At 43.8% G+C, this 22899-nt stretch overlaps 1 protein-coding gene across 4 annotated transcripts in view; it reads left to right on the top strand.

Annotated features, from left to right (window-relative positions):
* FOXO3 (forkhead box O3) overlaps window positions 1–22899 on the top strand; it is a 95177-nt gene that overhangs the window by 66743 nt on the left and 5535 nt on the right. For all 4 annotated transcript variants that reach the window (XM_064649809.1, XM_064649807.1, XM_064649806.1 and 1 more), the window contains one exon: window positions 11658–13092. In XM_064649809.1, the coding sequence (XP_064505879.1) occupies window positions 11739–13058 (1320 nt within the window). In that variant the 5' untranslated portion in view covers window positions 11658–11738 and the 3' untranslated portion in view covers window positions 13059–13092. The remainder of the gene's footprint in view (window positions 1–11657; window positions 13093–22899) is intronic.

The raw sequence follows: 22899 nt of genomic DNA, 5'->3' as shown, positions 1-22899 counted from the left end.
AGCCCATTTTATACTTTTTATATTTTGCATATCAGCTCATATTACAAAAGTATTAGCAGACCTATCTTAATGTATGCGCATACATGTTTCTCAGGGTGCTTGGTAGTGGCACTTCTCTGGGTGCTTCCCTTTCTGAAGGAGGGAAAATATCCCCATAAGTATTTGCTTGCTCTTTTTGCCCTCATCTATTCAACTGCAACTTAAAGGTGCTTGTTTCTTGTGTACTTTTGTTACGAAAATGATGCCTGGCATACTTAGGAGGCCTTGCATTCTTGAGCTATGAATGCTGTGAATAGTGTCATAAGAAAAAGGAGATGTACAAAGGCATCATCATTCTTTGCATTGTCCTTTAAAATTTGCCCTGTGTCTTGAACGTGTAGGTGTTGAAAAATGGCTTATTTCAAGCACCGTAGTTCCACTAGCATAACTCAACATTTTCCCCCTAAAAGCTGGGGTGTCTGCGAAGTGACACCATCTCAGGGTAATGAGGGGTTGCCTCAGTACCTGTCCTGAAGGGCAGGGACGGCAAGGTTGGTTTGTGCTAGCAAATGAAACTGAAATAAGTCTCTTGATTTTATTTTTCTTTATTGAATTAATGCTTCTTTGTCTGCCTATAAACTTCCAGATGCGTCTTCTACTTGTGCAGACCTTCCCATACTGGGAGCTCAACCAGACTGCATCCTACAGGGTAGATAATTCTTGTTATAGTACCTGATGATAACCCTTGCTGCTAGCACAGTCCAGGTCCTAAAACCCATTGCCCCATGGCTCCGTAAAAATGTCCCGGTCTGTGTACGGAGTGATACAAGGGCCCCAGCATGGCCTGAGTGTTGGCTTCAGTAGGGATTGCTTATGTGTACAGGATCAAATCGGAACATGAAAAGGCTCCTCCACTCATCATTCTGCTATTCAGGCTCTGGTGTGGGGGTGGGGCACGAACAAAGCATCGTCAAGTGCTGAAGCATTTTGACACAGCCTAGCTTTAGGCTCAACATTCAGCACTTGTGATTGCGATTGTATTGATGACAGTGTATTTTCTCAAAGTAGGTAAAGAGTTTAAAAAAAAAAACAAAACCACTTTCATACCTGTGCATTTACCTGGATTGTGAGGTTTCTGGGATGGTACTGCCAGTTACATGTGAAACAGGAATGTCCTGCTTGCTGTAGCAAAGGGCTGATTCATTGGCAGCATAATAGGTGTCATATTCCCTTTTGTCAGCTCCTCAGGTATATTTTCCCCCTGCAGTAAACAGAAAATAAATTCTAAAAAATCCAGTAGAACCAGTAACATGCAAGTCATCTGAGTGAGGTGAGGTTCAATGAAAACTAAAACAGCTCATAAATGGGGTTAGGTGAGGCTGGGATGAATCCAGAGGGTAGAGGGAGAGTTTGGTGTGAGTGAGGATGAACTCCCTGAAGCCGCCATACCCTGGGAGACACCAAGAGCGACCGTCCCAAAGCAGCCGCAGTCCCAAAAGCTTCCTGCCAGAGGGTGAGATCCACCTCCACCAGCGGAGAGGGTCAGGCACACTCAGAGGAGAACAGGAAGACAGGCTGGTGGGCTTATTCATTGGAGGCGCCCATTTCTCCCAGCAAGTGCCAAGGTTGGCCGGTGTCACTAGCTCAGACGTCAGGGTCTGACCTGGAGCTGCCCAGATTTTAAGTCTGTAAAAAAGCTTTTTCCATAGGCAGAAAAAAAGAATCAAATGCTGTCAATTTGGAGATTACAGCCAGGGCATCACAGTGTGGAAACTAAAGCCATGTGCCTTGGTGATGAGTTTATGGGCAGAACTGGTTTTGGAACTGGGTGTCCTGATGCAGTGCATCAGTGGAAGTCAGATTAGAGAATGGTCTGGGAAAAGACTTCTGAAGTAAACCCGCCTCACTACTGTTCATGTAAAAATGCTGAGGAGATGGATACTGTTGTCCACCCATGTCGTCTGGCACGGCATGAGCATTGTTTGTGTATACAGAAAGCAAGTCTGTACAATTTTTCAGATATGCTTCTAAAGTGCAGTGTTTAAAATACATTCCCCAGTACAGAAGAAAAATGTAGGAAACTACAAGAAACCAAGAGGCTAGGAGGACCCATGTGTTATTCTAAGGACAAAAGCAGAATGCACATCAGAATACATCAAAAGGAAAACTGATCACTTTCTCCTTTTAAAAGGCATTAATATTTTAGAGCTGCCATTACATTTTGAAGAGTGCTCAGGTATTTATTGGTAATGCCATGACCCAGTCCGAAGTCGTGAAGGAGGAGATACCTGTTTTTCAAGTTGTTCTGTTCACTTATCCCTCATCTCCTGATTCACACCCTGTCCACACCAGCGCTGCAGTAACTTGGTGAATATCTGGAGTCACAGTTGTGTGTTCCCACACCAACTGCCCTTCGTGAGGCTCCCAAGGGTTTTTGCCCCTAAAAGCAGCAGGTCAGACATAGTGAGAGCTGCACTTAGGTGCATCCCCAACTTCCTGCAGTGCTCAGGTCTGCGGAGCTGGACCATTCCCTTTGCCACCTCAGCAACCAACTAAATGCATCATATTTTAAAATGCACTTTTTTTTAAAGATCTGATAGTATCTTATGGTTCAATAATAAAATAATTATGTGCTTAAAATAGCACAGGAGAGGGGTCTTGTTTCAGATTAGTCTACATAGCAGAAATGCTGGGGGCTGATTTGGAAGTTGCTCAAAGGCTTTCTCGTGAGAAGGTCTCTGGCACTTGTGCTGGCTTTTGAAGGGCTTGCTCAGGCCTGATCAAACTCGGTCAGGCAACACCATATCAGATCTATTCCTCTCATCAGTCACGTGTTAGCCATAACTGTCACCAGATTTGCAATTTAAAGTGTGCAGCTCAACACTTACAATTAATCCAGGCCGGGTGTTTAACAATCTATCATTTCAGAGCTAGCACTTCACAGAGCTGCGTGCAGGGCAGCCTTGCAGTTGGGGACATCAGGAGCCCTGGAGGGCTGCCTTCATGCACACGGATTTTACTCTTCCCCTACCACTGTGTGGTGGAAGGTATTGATGGTTTAGTTGCATTTCACAGGCTTAGGAAGTGTTTAAAAAACAACACGTGACTACAAAAACATTTCAAAAAAATAAAGATTTATAACAGGTGATTCAGCAATGAGAGGCTTTTGTGATCTTCCATGGGAAGCTACTATTTTTAGTGAATTATTATAAGCAGTAGCATCACTCTCATTTATTTATAAAGGCATGAAAGAACGCCCATACATGTTTCTAAATAGTCAGTGTATAGTAACGGCCATATGCTGAGAATGAGAAAAAATAGAATTGAGCATTTTGGTTTCCACAATGCTGCGTGAGAGTTGTGCTGGGATCTTTGAATCTAAGAAACAAAAAAGAGAGGGATTTTTTTCTTTTTTTCTGGTTCTTCTTTCTAGCAATACAAACCCAAAGCCTTCACAGTGAAAGTCTGCCTCACAGTAAAATTGCATTGTTTTCATTGAGGCCTAGCTGAGTGACCACTGAGGTTTGGGAGAACTCTTCCGGTAACTTCAGCATCTGGCAGATTGGGGCTGTCCTGACAGGGGTAGCTATTTTTATAGGAGTTACTGTACATATAGGGTTCAGGTTGATTAGCTGTGAATGCCTACACTTCTCCTGGGGCTCTGTGGCATGGAACAGGAGAAATGCAGTGATGCTGTGCTGAAGAGACTCCACAAGTAAACCATGGTGTCATTGCCAAAGTTTCTACAGTGGAAACACTTTAAATGCTGGGGCTTGCCATGGAGAAAAAAAAAAAAGAAAAAGATATTATCTCCTGGTGATACCACTCCTGAACAGAAATTAGAACTGGTTTGAACTGACTCTGCAAAGACCTAGCTGCATGCGTCCATTGCAGCTTTTTTGCATTCAACTTTTTGGGTTTAAGTTCACTAAGTGGCAACATCTTTCACTTTCTTGCTGACTGCGTTTATGTCCCAGTCAAACTTGCGATAAGGTGCCTTGGGATTTTCACGAATTCAGCACCTTACAAGAGCAATGCCTCCAGGTGAATTCTTACTCTTAATTAAGTTAAATCCCTTGATTGAAATCAATTGTGTTGAATTTTGGGCAACTGTGATATGAAGCGGGTGGAAGGGAGTGAGAAAGGTGGCTCTTTCACAAGGTGCCCTAACAACCTCTCAATGACAGTGTCTTCCTCCTGATTCCCAAATCCTATTTTAATGTGGAAAAGCATCGCTATAGCATGCAGATGCTAACACTTAATTCTTTAGGAGGTTTCCTGTGGCAAAGAATGCCAGGGTACATGGCTCCTGACACTTGGAGGAGTTGCTGGAGAGCCTGACCTTGTTCTTGCTCTGCAGCTGCATTAGTTAAAGTATCAGCATTTTCCTCACTCTCTGCTTCCTGTCTCCCAACACCCAGTGGAAAAAAATAAACGACAACTGGCATGCTCTACTCACAGCAAAACAAATGTTATTTATTAGAGTCCTCATGTGGTCAGATCATGTCTGACTGTAAAATATCTGGAGATTTTTCTGCTAACTGGAAGCATGATGCTCTGAGGCAATTTCCAGGCAGTGTATATTTTCAGCTAGGTTTTATTTACGTCAGTGTAGTGATTTGCAATATCACTGTTTGCAAAGAGTGAGGGAGCGGTTGTTTTAGCTAGAAGTTTTTTTTTTTTCTATTTTTTTTTTTATTTTTTTTTATTTTTTTTAGGAAAAGTTTTCAATTGTGACTCAATTCCCATGCTTTGAGATGATTTCGTGTTCAAAAAGGAGGACATAAGCCTCCTTGGCGAGCCGAGCAGGTCGCTTGTTGCCTGCCCTTGTGGCCAGCGCGGCTGGGGTGGTGGGAAGTGCAATGTGCAAGTCAGGGAGGGTTTGTTTTTCCTCTGCTAATCACCCTCCCCTGTTGTAATTTGGCACAGGATGGAGGCAGATCTGTGTTCTGCTCTCCTATCTGAGCCAGCACATTTCAGAGGATAAATCATTGCTGGATTTAATGTTCTCCCAAGGAGCTTAAATCCCTGAAGACTCTACTCTTCTGGGGTGGGGGATGACGGGCAGAGATGCAGGCAGAGGCCTGATTACAATGGAGGCCACTTCTAGCTCTTCCCCTACCACCAAGATCAGAAAAATCCTTTGAAAAAAGGATGAGGAGGGGGAACCACAGAGCCACCTTTCAGATGCTGAGCTGACTTTCTCCCCCTAAATCTGTGAGATTTTTTTTCCCTTTTACTGCAGGAGGGCATGCCTGTGTAGGGCTGAACCTGTGTCATCCCAGATATCCTTTCCAGGACTGTGAGGGCAGTGGCCTTTGCCAGCTGGGTGTGAAGGGAGGTACCCTGTGGGACTCTGGTGCACTCTCGCCACCTCCTTCTGCTGAACATCTGGTGGGATTTTTGGGAACTGCCTTAGGAACTTGTAGATGATACCAAACATGAAGCATCAGAACCACTTGAGTGTCAGAAAATATTTCTCCTTCTGTGTGTAATTTTCTTAATACTTTTTTTCTTCCTGCAACTTCCATAATTTAGGGAAAATATAACAATCTGGAATACATAATGCTTGGTTTAATATGGAAAAAGATGTATATCAGTACAACATGGCTGGATAGATATTGTAGGAGAGCTCTCTTTATGTTTTAGTTCTTGCTTTTTCTGCATCTGTGGAGTGTCCTCACTCCTTTTTTAAATTATATACATTTTTCTGGTTTGCAAAGACTCAGGGAAAAGAGGAAGAAATTCTGAGACATCTTTGGGTTTGGGATTTCAAAGTTCCTTGAGCAGAGCAGCACTGCAGCCTTACAGAGCTAGGCAGAAAGGGACTGTATGGAACCAATAGACTGATATGTCCTAAAGATTGACTTGCCTAGGCTTGCCAGTCCCTTTCACCAGGAATTTCTACATACGTGCACACAATTGGTAACTTCATTATTTATAATTTTGAAGCCACTGCATCTGTTTTCTTGTTTACTTGTAGTTGAATCTCCTTGAGGACTTTAAAGCAAATAAAATGTAAAGCATGTAAAATGTGACTGTCCCGCTCTGCTCGGCAGTGGTGCTGCCTCACCTTGAATATTGTGTGCAGTTTTGGGCTCCACAATATAAGAAAGATATTAAGCTATTAGAGAGCATCCAAAGGAGGACAACAAACATGGTGAAGGGCCTTGAGGGGAAGCCGTATGAGGAGCGGCTGAGGTCACTTGGTCTGTTCAGCCTGGAGAAGAGGAGACTGAGACCTCATTGTTGTCTTCAACATCTTCATGAGGGGAAGTGGAGGGACAGATACTGATCTCTTCTCTGTGGTGACCAGTGACAGGAACTGGCATGAGGCTGAGTCAGGGAGGTTTAGGTTGGATGTCAGGAAAAAGTTTTTCAGCCAGAGGGTGGTTGAGCCCTGGAACAGGTTCCCTAGGGAAGCGGTCACAGCACCAAGCCTTTCTTAGTTCAAGAAGCATTTGGATAACCTTCTCAGGCGCATGGTGTGATTCTTGGGGTGTCCTGTGCAGGGCCAGGAGTTGGACTTGATGATCCTGATGGATCGCTTCCAACTCAGCATATTCTCGGAATCTACAAAAACTGGTTTGAAGCAAGTTTTGAGTTACTTCTGAAGAAGGCACAGACGTTGGTATGGACAGGTGGGCAAAATGTGTTGAATTATTCACAAACTCCAGTTTCAACAACAAACAAATGCAAAAAAGAAGTTGTTTGTTTCATTTTGCTTTTCTTAAAGAAATAATTTTTGGTGGAAGCCATCTGTAAGGGTGTTCGTCCCAAAGGAGATTTGCGTGACAACATTTTCAGGAAGCTGGAAACTGAAATTCAAGTGAGCAAGCAGAGCCATGGAGAAGACAGACTCCCTCTGGTCAGCTAGAGTCTGATAAGCTGGAGTTATTTTCATGGCTTCTTTTCAGTAGTATTAGATCTGATGCCTTTCTCTACTGTGTGGCTGCCAGAAAATTTCATACGGGAAAATTAAAACACTAAATATGTTAATACAGTATAAAATAAAGTCTGATTCTCCCACGTGAGCATTATTAGCATTTATGGATCTGCAAATAGTGTTCGTTTTTCTCCCACCATGTCCTAGTATCCCACCATGTTAAAGAACTGCTTTTGATTTGTAGCCCTAAATTTACAGTTTAGGAGCCCATATCTGAAATAACAAATTTGCCACTAACTACAAAACACTGAAAGAAAAACAGACCAGTGTGTAACTTGGACTCGGCAGCCACCAGCTGCACCTCATCTTACTAGTCTTTAGTTGGCTTTTTTATAAAAAAAAAAAAAAAAAGGGCGGGGACTTCTAAGAGTCAAGTTACACAACTCTCATTTTATTTTTAAAGTGAGTGGATTCCTTGTTGCGTTGTTGAGGATGATAAATTGATACCACATGTTGCTTCCAGACAAAAAGGACTCTGTACTGCAGTGGAAGCACTTGCAGCTGGTGTCTGAGTTAGTGGACGGACTCCACAAGGTAAACATGGCTTGGAAGAGGCTGGAACAGGCACAGAGAGGGGGAATTTTCTCCATTTTAAAGGCTCAAGCATTTGCTGCTGTTGCCTGACCGGGTCTGAGTGTTGAAATAACATGCAGTCCTAGCCTCCCTGGGAGACTGGTTCAGTTCTTTGTATCAAATGAAGGATAGGGCACTTTGGAAATGTTTGAGTGTCCTCTCTGTCAGCTTACCCATTTGTGGTCTTACCAAAATATCGAGAGAGACACATGGTAGGACATGGTAGCTGATCTCTGGGGGCTTTTTTGGGTAGCAAAATGTGGCTGAATCCCTCGAGGAGTATTAACTGAATAAAATGCGGTGCAGTGGATCAACATTTATTAAAGCTGAGACTGTGGCCTTGAGTTTGGGGAAAGTGCTGTAACCCCTCATGTTGCTGCCCTGGCTACTGTGGGCACCCAGCTCACCCCTTCTTCTGGTGCCATCAGCCTAAGCCAAGGTAGGACAGCAGCCCCACTTGTCTGTGGCACTGCACCACTCTCTGCTTGCACCAGTTCTGCCCTGCCTCATGTGTGTTCCTTCGCCCTGCAACTTCCTTGTCTCCATGGACAGTCCCTCTTCCCTGCAAGACCACTTTTGAAGGGGACTGGGACCCAGCTGTTTGGCCTCAGGGCAGTATATGATGCTCTTGATGTTATCTGCAGGAACCTCGCAGAGCGAATGGCATTCTTCAAGACCAGTATAAATAGTAACACTAATAAAGGGAGGAGCTCATCATATTTCTTTTCGGCTCTGCTTATGTACAGTCCATATGTTGTACCCATCGGTGGTATCTGAGCTGTCTGCAGCCTGGCTAGCATCTATCCCATATACATATGGTCTCCAGGACAGATGATGGAAGTTCCTTTATAGATCTTTTAAAGTTTCTCATTGCATTTGGGCATGGAAAAATGTGTTATGTTTCCATCATCATGGCCTAATTCATCTCCCACATAAGTCAAAGACATATCCCTATTATTTTCATCAGCAGTGGCTTCAAATGATGAACTGTATTTTCTTTGCTTCCTCACCTCCTTTGTGGTTTGTTGCATGGTCATATACTAGTAGTGCACATGCTTGTGAGCAGTGATTGTCCCAAGATATTTTCCTATAATTTAAGCAGATAGGAATATTTTTTGACAGCTCAGAAAACAGGTAGAAAATACAGTTATTTCCATCCAGATTGCAGCCTGGTAGCACAGTGCAACAGCCTTTACTGATGTGAGTTGTCAATCCTTGTGACTTCTGTAGCAAAACTTGCATGTGAACGGATAATAGGATCCAGCCTTAATTTGATTTGGCAGAGCATCCAACAGAAGGAAAAACCAAGAAACTCAAGATACTGTTGCTGAAGAGGTTAGCGGGGGAGGCTACGTGAAAGAAGTGGGTTCTAAGGCAGTGTTTGAGCAGAGGGTGGATATGGGGTACACAAAAATAAATTGGCCCATAATTATGCTTAAGAAAACAATCTTCCTACAGAAGAAAAGCAAAGAAAAACAGAAGCAGGAGTGTAAGTGGCATAGTGCTTAATGTAAAGGAAAACAAACTGCTTGGATTTTTTATAACCACCAATTTTCAATGCAAAAGGATTATTACATTCTTTTATTACTTGTGTGAAACCAACACTGAGCAAAAAGATATAATAAGAAGAAAATTACACATGTGCACATACGTATCCACACATGCAGGAGTCCTCACCCTGAGAGGTGCCTCAGTCTCACAATTTTACAATTTAGGATTTTTCATGGTTTTAGGCCAAATAGTTTCATACTATGGATACCACCATCAGAAATAAGCTCTTTTATGAGAATACTACAGGCTGAAAACTGTTAGCTGCTGGCATTTTGGCTGAATGTTTTTATATCTGAAGCTGTGTGTGGCACACTGTGTACGCCACCTTGGGTGTTTCTTTTCTGTGTTTTCTTAGATTTATTTTTCATTAGCAAGAATCACGATACCGTGTATTCTTATACCCAGCATTTTTAGATGGGGAATGGCATGGTTTGTATTGCTCTTATATGGCTCGGTGTGGTGGTCTAGCTCTGATTGTCCTCATCCTGCTGGCAGCTCTTTCTGAGAAGAGATCCACACGCAGATGTTTTCACATATGTTTGTCCATGAAAGTTACGGGGAATGAATGTGAGAGCTACCTGCATTGATGCAGTCCAAGCTGGAATATCAACAAAGGTTATTTAAAAAAAAGAAACAAAAACAGTTCTTCAGCCAGTTTTACAGGGAGAAACCTGAGGAAGTAAGCAATGATGCCTAGTTATTAGAAGTTAGACTGTTGCCAGACTCAAAATATAGTTAAAATGTCATCAGTTAAACAATAAAAAGCTCTTTCCTTCTTTAGACTGAAGAGCTATTATGGTGTGACTCAATCCACCATATTCTGATGGGATGATAGTACCGCAGAAATTGTCAAGTTTATAGCTGAGGCACTGACCCAAACTTCTCTTGAGCATGTCAGCAGAGTCTGATCTGCTGCTTCGAGTAAATTGTTTAAAACATAACAGTTGCTGTTTTGAACCATGGTCCATATGATTTCTCTTTTCATTAAGTGATAATCACAACCACGTCTGTTGTCTGCATGTGAGAAGAACTTCAGGCGTGTTTTGCATTTCACACTCTGACAAAAACCACAACACTCAACAGTGGGGGGAAAAAAGGCATTTTGTACTGAAAAGAATTATTTTTAAAAATGCTAGACTGTATTTCTGTGTACATCAAATATGTCTCCAGTTTACTTATGTCAAGCATCCATTTATCCTAAGGATGCAAATGTTGAAGCACTTGTGAATGATTTGTTGATTGATTCATTCTTTGCCCATTTAAATCTGGAATTTCTTCAGAGTTTTGTAAATGAAGGACACTTTTCCTGGATAGTTTGATGATGCTATGGTCCTGTTTGTGTTTTTAAAGAATGTTGATAGGACAAATGTGATTTTATCCTTTTCATAGGTATAGCTGGTAAGTGCCCAAATTTAACAAAAAAGAGCTCTGCAGCTCTTTAAACTTGGAGGAATAGCACAAGGCATTTTTCAAAGGAATGTGGGATAGCTCCAAAAATCTTTTTACTTCCTCATTGGAAAAAAAGTTTGTTTACCAAAACTGAAAGCATTCACACTAACAAATATTATTTGCTTTCCCTTTCTGTGATCCATATTTTAAGCACAAGATCAGCAGGATGCGTGAAGTGGGATTTTCAGTTATTTTGGTTTAAATCTGGTGCCATTTCACTAGGGGTACTGTGGACTGGTTTTCTCACCTTTCTCATTCTGAGGTGATTATAATTGGTTTGAGGCAATGTGATTTTTGAATGGTAGATGTTACTGACTAGTGCAAGCAGGTAGAATGCAAGAGCAGACTGTATGCAGGCTCCTCGGAGAGTACTGTATTTTGTAGCATCCTGTACAGCGTGGAATATCTGACTGTGTACAGCAGCTTTATACAACTCTGTATCCAGCAGCTTACAGGAACAGGGATATCGTTGCATACTGTGTCACATCATGTTTTGAAGACTGTGAGGATACTATAGTGAGGGGACAGCTGGCCAGCTACTGAAGTACGGGCATAATTCTGGTGCCTCTAATCAAGAGACAAAGTATGTCTTAGTCATCACAGAGTGCCTGTGGGAGAGGAGCAACAGCACTTGCAGTTTACTCAAGAATTATTATAACAAGTATACAGCACATGTGCCCATGAAGAATTAAAAAGACATTTGCAGAGGCTGTGATGAGTGTGACTACCCCTCCAGCCAGATTTTTGCTGTGCCTTTTCAGTTTTTATTTCAAGGAACTTATGGCAAGATTACTGATAGCATAGAAGTTTGTCCTGAGTCAAAAGCAAGGGAGAATCATCTAGCTCCGTGCTGGCAGGAATAGAGCTGTGTCACACTCTTTTCCTTAGGATGCAGTTTTTAGGGGTGTAGAGGTGGGCACCAGGAATGCACAGCTAGTTCAGGCTCGGGGAGTGCTTTACGGCAGCATGCTGGCATGCCACAGTCACACTCCAGTCCTCCTGTATGCAGCACTCTAGAAGTCGATGGAGATATCCAGAAGGGTCCAATGCTTTCATTCATGTTGCTTTTTTCAGGGGATGTTGGTTTAATGATTGAGATTTGAGTCATAAAAGAAGTGGGGTGCTGGTCTTGATGTTTTCTTTTGTTCCTTTCCCGCAGAATTCGATCCGGCACAACTTGTCACTCCACAGCCGATTCGTGAGGGTGCAGAATGAAGGCACTGGGAAAAGCTCTTGGTGGATGATCAATCCAGATGGTGGAAAAGGCGGCAAGGCACCCCGGAGACGTGCTGTGTCCATGGACAACAGCAACAAGTACACCAAGAGCAGAGGGCGGGCGGCTAAGAAAAAGGCAGCCCTGCAGACGGCCCAGGAAACAAGCGAGGACAGCCCTTCTCAGCTCTCCAAGTGGCCAGGGAGTCCCACATCCCGCAGCAGTGACGAGCTGGATGCATGGACAGATTTTCGCTCCCGTACAAATTCAAATGCCAGTACGATCAGTGGCCGCTTGTCACCAATATTGGCAAGCACTGAACTAGATGATGTTCAAGATGACGATGCTCCACTTTCTCCCATGCTGTACAGTAGTCCATCGAGCTTGTCCCCATCGGTAAACAAACCATGTACTGTGGAGTTGCCTAGGTTGACTGATATGGCTGGGACAATGAACTTGAATGACGGACTGACAGATAACCTCATGGATGATCTCTTGGACAATATAACACTCCCTCCCTCCCAGCAGTCACCCACAGGAGGGATTATGCAGAGAAGCTCCAGTTTTCCTTATGGTTCCAAAGGTTCAGGGCTGGGTTCCCCGTCAAGTAGTTTCAACAACGCTGTGTTCGGGCCGTCGTCCCTGAATTCCCTCCGCCAGTCGCCCATGCAGACAATTCAGGAGAACAAACAGGCCACCTTCTCTTCCATTTCTCATTACAACAACCAGACGCTGCAGGATCTTCTTGCCTCTGATGCACTTAGTCACAGCGATGTCATGATGACACAGTCTGACCCACTCATGTCACAAGCCAGCACAGCTGTGTCTGCCCAGAATTCCCGCAGAAATATAATGCTCCGCAACGACCCTATGATGTCGTTTGCTGCACAGTCCAGCCAGGGTGGTCTGGTCAATCAGAACCTGTCACATCACCAGCACCAGTCCCATAACTCCTCTCTTAGTGGCAGCCGTGCCTTGTCCAATTCCATCAGTAACATAGGCTTAAGTGACTCCAACAGCTTGGGATCCACCAAACATCAGCAGTCACCTGTCAATCAGTCTATGCAAACACTTTCTGACCCGCTGTCAGGCTCCTCTTTGTACTCTTCTAGTGTGAACCTCCCGGTCATGGGACATGAGAAATTCCCAAGTGACTTGGACCTGGATATTTTCAATGGGAGCCTGGAGTGTGACATGGAGTCCATTATCCGCAGTGAACTCATGGATGCCGATGGGCTGGATTTTAACTTTGATTCCCTCATCTCAGCTCAGAATGTTGTCAGTCTGAATGTGGGGAACTTCACTGGTGCTAAACAGGCTTCATCACAGAGTTGGGTGCCAGGCTGAAGGATCTTTGAGAGCAGGGAAAATGGGCAAACAGGTCAGTGCCCCATAGATGTGGTAAAATAATTGGTTCCTTAGTTTTATTGCAGTTTGCACAAAACCTTTAATAGTTAGTGCACACTAATAATATTAATTTGGCTTGTGATGGCTTGCTCTGTGTTTGTATGCAACAGGCACGACCAAGAAACGTGGAGATGTGGAGGGAAACGAGGCTAAGCTGTAAAAGCTGTTCAACTGCAACACTGTCAGGACGCATCTGATGCTTAGCGTCCTTCTTAATTTAGGCATGAGAAATGTTAATGACAAATCAGACAAACCAAGGTGGAATATTTGTGGGTTTTAGGAATCACAGAGCTCTAACTCATCTCCTTTGAAGTCGCAACAGATGGATTCTTTCTTGCAGCCAATGCCAGATGTAGCCAAGCTGTGTTACACAGGGATGGGGCGAGGGGCTCTGCAGCAGAGTCAGTGCAGCAGTGTTGCTGCAGGGGAGGAAGATGAGTGTCTTTGCAAGATCGGTGTACTCACTGCAGGTTGGGTGTGTGGGACAGATCTAGACAGAATCAGAGTTGTACTGCTGCTGTGGTAGAGCAACGCTAGCAAAGTTGTTTGTTTGTTTGTTTGTTTAAATTGTACTTCTTGGGGGAAAAAAAAGTAGCAAATGGAGAAATTATATATTGGAATAGCAAAGGTGAGATCCTGGTCTCAGGAATGTCCTGGATTTAATGTTTTAAGTAAGCAAAAATTGTTGCACTTCTTCCCCACTGAGGGGGGTAGATGTAATTTTCTTTTGTACTCCAGCAAGAGAATATCTCTAGGTTTGGGTTCTGGCATAGATGCTTTTTAAATATTAGCCTCCTCAGATTAATTTTTTTTCAAGATTGATCCATTCTTTTCCATTGCTTATTTTCCACGGCTGGGGGCATTTGAACTTGTAAACATTGTTTCTGTCATCCTTCTATGATTCTACAGGCTCCTGCCCATACCTCTGCCTGCTCACATGTACATACTTCCTGACTCATAGGACAGGTGCCACACAAAGTACCCTTTCTCCTTTGTTTATTTATTAGTATAAGGGAGTAGATTTCAAAATACAGTAGGATAAAAAGTTAGCTATAAATTATTGAAAGTGTTCTATTAACTTCAAAATAGTATGTAGGGTATCTCAGTGGTGAAGTTATACAAGGCATTCATTCAGTTTGCAGCTTACTTCCAGCTTTCTTATTTTCCAGATGAAGGATGGAAAGAAGGAGTTGGTGTCATTTGACTTTACAATGCATAATTTGCCCCTTTCATCTTTAATTGTGTTTTCGGGCACTGCTTCACAGTTAGATGTTCAAGGGGAAGCTTTGTGGTAGGTGAGCAGCAGTGGTGAACCTTCTGAATGCTTTCCTGTTTCCTGTGTGTACGGAGGACCTCAGGAGACATGTGCTGTGATCTGCTGTCTGTGAGGGAGAACAAGACTGCCCAGTCATTCTCCTCTCAGTCGATCTGCAAAGTTGCTGTGCTCTGATGGAGTGGTTGGTTTGCAGAGTCCTTTCTGTTTCAGTAGAAGGATTTCCTCTGGTTCTTGCACATCTCACTCAAAGCGAGAGTGTTGCAGTGCACGGCCAGGAGACGGGCTGCAGAGCTGGACTGTAGAGGACACCATGTCCTGCTGACGCTGTGTGAGATGGCAACTTGGCAAGTCAAGTGCCACAGCTGAATTTTGGGTTTTCTTTAGTTCCAGTGATGGAGAATTCAGGAAAGGAAAGGGAGAAAAAAGAAAATTGTCTTGAGAACCAGGATGCAAAAATTTGCAGAAAGTCATGCTTTCTGACCAGTTCTCTCTTCCTCTATTTGGATTTAAAAACCTTCTTTGCATGATGTAAAAAAAAAGGCTCTTGGAACTTTATTGCTGTGAAACATCCAGCAGTACGATCTGTCAAATGGGGCCTGAAAAATAGATGTTATTGACAGTTTTGCTTGACACGGGCAAATAGGGCAGCCTTCTGCTTCCATAGCTTCATTTGCTATGTGTAGGTAGAAGCCGCCGCAGGGGGACTTGCCTAGGCAGCACAGAGACACACCAGCCCACCTCTTCACTGATGCTCACTGCTGCCTCTTCATCCCGGCCTCTGGCAGTCACAGAAAGCATAGCTGCCGTGATCCTTTTCAGGCTGCTCCCTCCGAATAAAGGAACTGACACATCTGTGTGAGCGGAGTCTCATTGCAGAGGACAGATTTATTAACGAGACAGCTCTCCTCAGTGGATTACTGTCCAGTCATCTGTGGAAGCCTTTCTCCCTCTCTCTGACAAGTGGACCGGCTGCTGTGGGGTGCCTCTGGTATCAGGTGCAAGTGCAGATGATTTCTGCTGAGGTGGTTCATCATGCACCCTTCCTCATCTGTTAAGCAGCGCTGTTTGAGAGTATGCCTCCCTACGAGCATCTCATATTTTGATAGGGACTCCTTGCATGACATCAGATGCAATCGTTCTGAACTGCTCTTCTCCGTTACTTTCTCCGCTGTAGCAATAGGAACCCCTGAATTAAAATCTTCTCTCAGCAATGTTCATGACCCCAGTAATGAATCTTACAGGCTCCGAAGACTGGGGAACGCTTTCAGCAAAACAGCCTGGTGATTGCTCATGCTAAATCCGTTTCAAAAGGGCAGCCAGGTGTGTTTTGCAGGCAGGCAGAAGCAGTTACAGTGGATTATTGGCATACCTGGGAATAGTGAGTGCTGTGTTTTCTATGAAAAATAAGAGAAACGTTGGAGTAAGTTTTCAGGAAGAAAAGAAAGAAGGCAAATACACAGGTATTTAATTTATACATACTGTAGGTATAGGGGGAGGTTTACTTTGGAAGAAAATCAACTACAATTTCTTCATTGGGGAATTAAAAAACCCCTGCAGGAGGTGCCACCATTGCAAGTTAGTGGCTTTGCACATTTGCTGTACACAAGCCCATGCATGGTCCCTGGAGAGAGCCCCACCCAATCCCACCACGCTGGCCTGTGCCCGTGAGGCTGGCCATGCCCAGCCTTTCAGAGGGCTCTCATTGAGGCATATAAATGAATTTGGGTTTGTTTTGATTTTTTTCTCTTACAAGAAGAAAAGGAAAAAATCAGTATGTTTTTCTCTTGCTTTATGCACTCAGCCATAATTTTCTCCTCTTACACTGCCTAGGGCCTCTGTTCCTCTATCTCTACCTGCTTCTCAAGAGCACTGGATAATGCCCTCTGCCCACTCAGATAATCATCACCTAGGTATTTCAGTTTGTTTATCAATAAATAAAGACATCACTATTCCCTCACCTGTCTCTAGAATACCTTTTATTTTGAAATTATTGGGTCTTCTCCTAGTCTGGGGTTCTCACAACGCTGCACTTTGCTCTGTGGTCCTTCTCAGCTGACAAGTCCAAAAGGACTTGGTTTTTGCCAAAGAGTAGTCCCAAACAGAACATCAGGGGAGACTATTCAGGACATTTGCTACTGCTTGGAAGGACAGGAGCTGGTGAACAATTACCACTTGGGCAAACATTTTCTCCAGCATCAAAACCCGTCCAAGAGGTTGTTTACCTGGATTGTTTCAGTGATCCAGTTTACAATGGCACTGTGCAGGGTGCCATCGATGCTGGCAGGGTTGGGCACGGGTGGGGAATGGCTTGGCACAAGCAAGGCAGGAACTTCTTGAGCTGGTGTCACCATCTGAAAAACTCATCTAAGCTGCATCTTCTGAGAGAGATTTCAATGTGCCATTTAGCAGGATGCCTCTGGGCTCTGTAACAGAGCTGTGCTGGAGTCACGTTGACTTGTTTGAAAATTACATGTAGAATACTTGACAGATCAGTTAAAGTCACTCATTTTCCCCTAGTATCATATAGGTGCCACATCATCTTACTGCAGCAGTAGAGTGCTGCAAATAGCAACATCATGTAACGTTCACACAATTTGATGATTAACATCTCTGATTAAAAAAAATCTTAGGAAACCTAGCAAAATGCCTGTTGCTATTTCATTAGTCTATATCAGCTTGAACTACTTGCCAATTTGTTAATTGGTGTTCAACCTGTTTCTGGGTACAATTCATACCAAAGATGAATAGGTCTGAGGATGACTTAGTATTTACAACACCATCTTAAAAGTGAAAATAGTTAGTCAAAGATCTCCATTTTGATGGAGTTTTGAGTCAGAGAGTTCTGTACAATATGCCACAAAAAAGATGATTTTTGTTTTTTACCAGAAGTCCTATGCCCATGAAAGCTTTAATGCAGAAATCAGAATTGGTGGATGACTTGCCCGAGGACACTGACTACCTCAGGACCATGCTTGCCACTCTTACTATCAAAAATGAGGTCTTTAGGGGTAGGGCTGGCAGGTTTCTTACACAGACCCAAGTTGGGGCTGGCTGCCTGAAAAATATCTAAAGGAAATTCAAGAGCAGCAAATTCTTCTGCTCCATTTCTAATGGGTTAGTGGTTAAAGTGGTGGTTCTTGTAACATTTAAGTATTGTTTCTACCAGTGCAAGTTTTGAAAGGTGGTTTTGTGACTAGCTGAACACCACACATGCCAAGTTTGGTCTTTGAATAAAAATATCTATGTAGAAAATGTGTTTTGTGAGGAACAGGGATCCCTTTAACTCCAAGGAGGGCCTGCCCTGAGCAGGCTCCTCGGTCACCAAGCACACATCAGTGGCAGAGGACCAAACTCCATGCTCGTGGCTGCTGGGGAAGAGGAGAAGGGAAAATTGGGCAAACCCCGCTGGGGCTGCGTCCCATGCAGGCCCACTGAAGCCCATCAAAGCCCCTTGCACGCAGAGGCCAGTCCTGTGCTTGCAGGGATGATGTGGCTTTTGCTGTGTGAAGGCAAGCAGGAGCTGACACAATGAATTGCTCACTCGTTCTGGGAGTAGAGCTTTTTGGGTTTGGTACTTTTTTAGTCTGGGTTTATGTTTGGGGGTTTTATTAACCCAGGGCAAAGGTCTGTAAAAGCCAGAATTGCCTCCACAGGTTTGTGTTGTGATTGTACAGCAGCTGAAGCCAGGACAGTGGTCTGATCCTGTGGTTTGGATGTTCTTCTGTTGGTGTTTTATATAGATGTATTTTTTAGTACCTCATGCTTTGTCATGTGATTCAGCAGCAATAATTAGGCAGAAACTTGCTGTCCCTGCAGATGCCAAGATTACAGGATGACATACTCTCACCAGATGACAGCACAAACTGATATTTTTAGAACAGCCCGCATCAACTGGTCTCCCCAGTGCTTTCCTCCTTGGATCAGCAGTGCGCAGATTTTATTACAGAATGAGTCTTTGCAAATTGTCTTTCTCACGTGAAGGAGCCATAATGATTGTTTAGAGCTGCAGATCAGTGTTGGTCCCCAGATATGCTGTTGCCGATAGCTGGGCTGGTTACAGGTGGTTTTTCTTTTTTTCTTTCCTTCTTCTGAGCCAGATTTTTAAATAGCCCCCATGATAGCATATTTTCTTGAAGAAGTGCGTAATGAGAGATCCTTTTTAGAAGCATAGCGTCAGGCAGCTGAGGAAAGGTTGAGATCTTTTTTTCATAGCAATTTGGCACTCAGCCAAGGTGATGAACTGACAGCCGGAGAGGTTTGAGTCTTGTGTTGGTGACAGCCAAAAAGCACAGGTATAGCGTGGGTGGCAGGAGCACACGTATTTGAGTAGTACCATACATTAATAGCAAGGCTTTCTGTCCTGGCCTGGGGAGGGAGGGTGAAGGAAGGATGCTCATGCAATGCCAGCCTCAGCTCCTGGTGCCTATGGTGAAGAACCTCCGGCAAGATGTTCCCATCAGCATGGTCCCTAACTGAGTCCCTGATGGTGTGGGAGACACTGACCCCGTTAAATCAGGTACCTGTGGCAGAGTGGCGTTAATGCTCTGCTCTGGTCCAGTCTTCAGGGGCTGTTTAATCAGCTTTTCCACTCAGATTACCACACAGGGTGGCAGTTATTGGAGTCTGGCAGAGTGGACATCTGCTGAGCAGTAATCGGACAGAGACACAGCTCAGCTAACGGAAGCTGCTGTGCAGCCATGGTTTTCTGCCATTACTCCAGGAAAAAAGCCACTTTTCCCAGATGATGCTGTGGAGAATGGCTTGAGTTTACGCACCATTACAGCTGAGCTGAATATCTTGCCCATTGTTTTTCCCTTATGCTGCCTGCTTCTCCTGGCTTTTATAGGTAATTCATTTCTTACAAATGTAGATAAAATCTAGTTTTGAGGAAGGACCTTCTCTCTCTTGCCTTTTTTTCCACTTGTAAGTCATGATAGTCCTGCCTTAAATCAACATGGTGGAAATCCTCTGGTGTGAGCATTATTGGCCTGACATTTCAATTTACTGCAGAGGAAAATGAGAAGACTCCATAGCAGGGAAGATGTTTTTAAAATAGGCTTGGCACCTGGCAAAGAAAAAGAAACTCTCCGTGAGGACGTTCAGACTAATGGGTACATAGCATGTTTCCATAGCACTGTAAACTCATAATTCAGGATATTTCCAGCCATGCAGGTACCTTTTACTCTAAAATGTGACTCTCATTCTTCAGATTCAAAAGTGCAAGCAAAATCCTTCTCTGCTCTTGCACAGGTGCAGTAGTTACACATCCTTTCATGATCTGCAGTAGACATCTCCTTCCCAGTGCTCCCGAGTGTCTAAAGAAAGCACCATTATTCCAGCTGATGGGCTTTATCCCTAACAGAAGATGTATTTTGCAAGCATTTTTGGCCTTCTTCCTCTAGTCCAGCAGCATCCTGCCTAAAATATGCTGTGTTGAACGCCCAGGCTGATGTTCTCAGTCAATGGCAGTGTCACACATAACTGGCAGGATTTCCACCCCACTTCTCAGGCTCCTGAACAAAAGGCAGGAGATAAAATCTACCAAAAGGTTGTCAAGTAAGAAGTCTGATGACCTTATGGAGAGAAGTAGTCCTGTGTCTAAACTCTTCTGTGTTGGCCAGGGCAGAGGATTGAACCCAGCCTGATGTAATGGTTCTCAACAGCAATCGGGTATCAGCAGTGCTTGTGCTCGGTGTTTCCTTTTCAAGTGTAAAATGGGTAGAAGGGACCTTACCCACCTTTAAGGGTGAAATGAACTGCCCAGAGGAGTAGTGGACTCTCCCATACTGGAAATATTTCATACTTGACAGGGTCCTGAATAACCTAACCTGAGGCCTTGCCTTCAACAGAAAGTTGGACCAGATGATGCTGAGTCCCTTCCAGCCTGGACTTTTCTATTAGACACTTATGGTTTACGTGCCTATGTGACTACCAGCACAGCAACACTTTAGCTCCAATTAAGTCCTAGTTCTGCGCTGTCGTTCTTCCTCTTTCCATTCTTCTCCCTCACTCTCTGCCCCCAATTCTGAGCTGGAAAAGATCTATTTTTACAAGTAGAACTTAAAGAGAAAATGTGAAGTTGCGACTGCCTGAAAGTTCAGGAAATAAAGCACATTAAGTTGCCAGTTCTTTTTTTGTCCTTCGGCTTCATCCCCTGATCTCAGTGTTGTCTCTCAGCAAAGAGCTATCCTAGTGCCGTATGTGCTAAGCCTGTAGGGTGTCACTGTGGCATACCTCCTGTGGCATCAGGATTCCTAATTTTTATTGTGCTTGAACAAAAAACCCTCATGCTGCAGTTTTGTCACTATAGAAGGACTGGCCACAGTAGTTATCATCCTTACTTGTTTCTAAACAAATACTATGTATTTTTCAGTCTTGAGCTGTGAAACCTCAGGCAGAATTTTAACTGGTAACCACACATAGTCAAGTCTTGCTTTTTGAACCTCCCCCCCTTTTGGAGTAGAAGCTCTACTGCTGGAGGCGATGACAAATCGAAGGGCAGAGGCACCAGAATGAATGCACATCTGTCACTGAAGGACACAAGTTTCCTTGAAAATGTTTGCATCCCAAGTGTCTGGGCAGTAAAAGTAGTTACTGGGATTTCCTATCCCTGGAGAGTCATTGCAAAGTGGTACTCAGGGAAAACACTTGTTTTACAGACCTCTAAATGGTAATATTTTTCAAGATACAATCCACTCAAAAAGCCTTCCAGCCAAATCAGGAGATCCTTGGTAGGCTGCCATCCGGAGGAGCTGTGTGTTGGTAGTGCAGTTTCTCATACCAAAATTATGTAAAGGAGCACATAACTTTTAACAGAAAACTGCGTGTGCTGATTGTTACATTAGCTGATTGTTACATTAGCCCACTGATAAACCAGGGCATGTTATCTGTGCCTCGCTCTGGGTAGCATCAATGCAGCACCTTTCTGAAATTTCTGAAGAAATTTCCAGTGCTACATAATTGGCACCATTGGGAATCAAAGGAGAAAGCAACAGGCAGCAAATGATCCTTCAGAGCTGCTCTGATGGTGCACAAGCTGGCATGGGGCTTGGTAGACGGCCGTCCAGTTAAGTGGTGAAGTGATGTGAGACAGAGGCGAGGAAATGTTGCTGGAGGGAAATCACAACCAACAGCTTGGCCACAGAGCAAAGCGAGAGTAGCATTTGTAACCGGTCAGTAGCAAGGGTAGAGGATGGGAAGGCAGAGAAGAGGACAGAAGAAAGGGATGTCTCATCTCCTACAATCCTCATCTCCTGACTGTTTGCAAGCAATTATGCAAACCTTTTAGCAGGGCCTGTTGTAATGGGACAAGGAGTAATGGTTTTAAACTAAGAGAGGGTAGATTTGGATTAGATATAAGGAAGACATTTTTTACAATGAGGGTGGTAAAAAACACCAGAAGCAGTTGCCCAGTAAGGTGGTGGATGCCCCATCCCTGGAAATGTTCCAGGCCACATTGGATGAAGCTATGAGCAACCTGATCTAGTTGAAAATGTTCCTGCTCACTGCAGGGGTGTTGGGCTAGATGATCTTTACAGTCCCTTCCAGCCCAAACCACTCTGTAATTCTATGATAAATGGAGATGTAACTGGAACACTTGCTTCCCTGCCTTGATAGTGTTTTCATTGCTACGAAGCAGCAGGCTGCTAACTCAGGGTAAACAGAGGCTTTTTGTGGTGAGAGAGAAAGAAAGAGTCTGTGGGTCTATTACAGACTTTACCAGCGTAATTTGAAGACAGGCAGGTTAAGACTTTGATCTGTTTCTTTTCATTTTTTAATCCATTTGCAAAGTCCATATAAATAGAGCTGTGAAAATGGAACGTGGTTTGGTTTTGCTATGAGCAAATTTTGCCTCAACTGTGCGTCTGTCTCCTAAATGTTGTCACTGTCGAAGGACAGGTGTCCTCAAGAAAAAAATATCAGGCAGTGCCACTTTCACAAATGATACTCATCTTCATTCATGCTCCAGTTTTTTCTCATCGCTTTTTTTCATAGTACAATATTTCACATAGATTTTTAACGTAAATGTTAAACAGTACTCTGGTACTTCATCGGGAGTTTCTGTACTTGTTTACTTTTAATTAACAACTTTATTCAAAGTCAGCAAGACTTCTCACACATGCCAAAGTTAAGCCCATGCTCAGCATAACTGGCGGATGCATGAGAGGGAGCTGACTTGCTGGGCTGCAGTGTTTGGGACCCGAGCCTTGCCTTTGGAGGGTGTTTTGCTTTGGAAAGTCACTAATTTCCAACCCCCTCTGGTGCTAAGGCTTTAAGAGGTAGAGAAAAGGACGTGCACTTGTTTGAGCTGCATACAAGCCACTAGCCAGGTTTTACTGGGGGCTACCAGGCCTATCTGGGTGTCTTCTGCTGACCTTGTTACGGCCATCAGGACACACTTACCAAATGGAGTCGTTGCCGGGCAGTCACATTAACGAACGGCCAGCATTAATTTGCCCTTTGAAAATGAAGAAATCAATATATTGATCCAGTTGGAAATCCCTT

The sequence above is a fragment of the Pseudopipra pipra genome, chromosome 3 (genome assembly GCF_036250125.1).
Source record: "Pseudopipra pipra isolate bDixPip1 chromosome 3, bDixPip1.hap1, whole genome shotgun sequence".
Classification (NCBI taxonomy): domain Eukaryota; kingdom Metazoa; phylum Chordata; class Aves; order Passeriformes; family Pipridae; genus Pseudopipra; species Pseudopipra pipra.
This window is presented reverse-complemented; position numbering and strand designations above follow the sequence as displayed.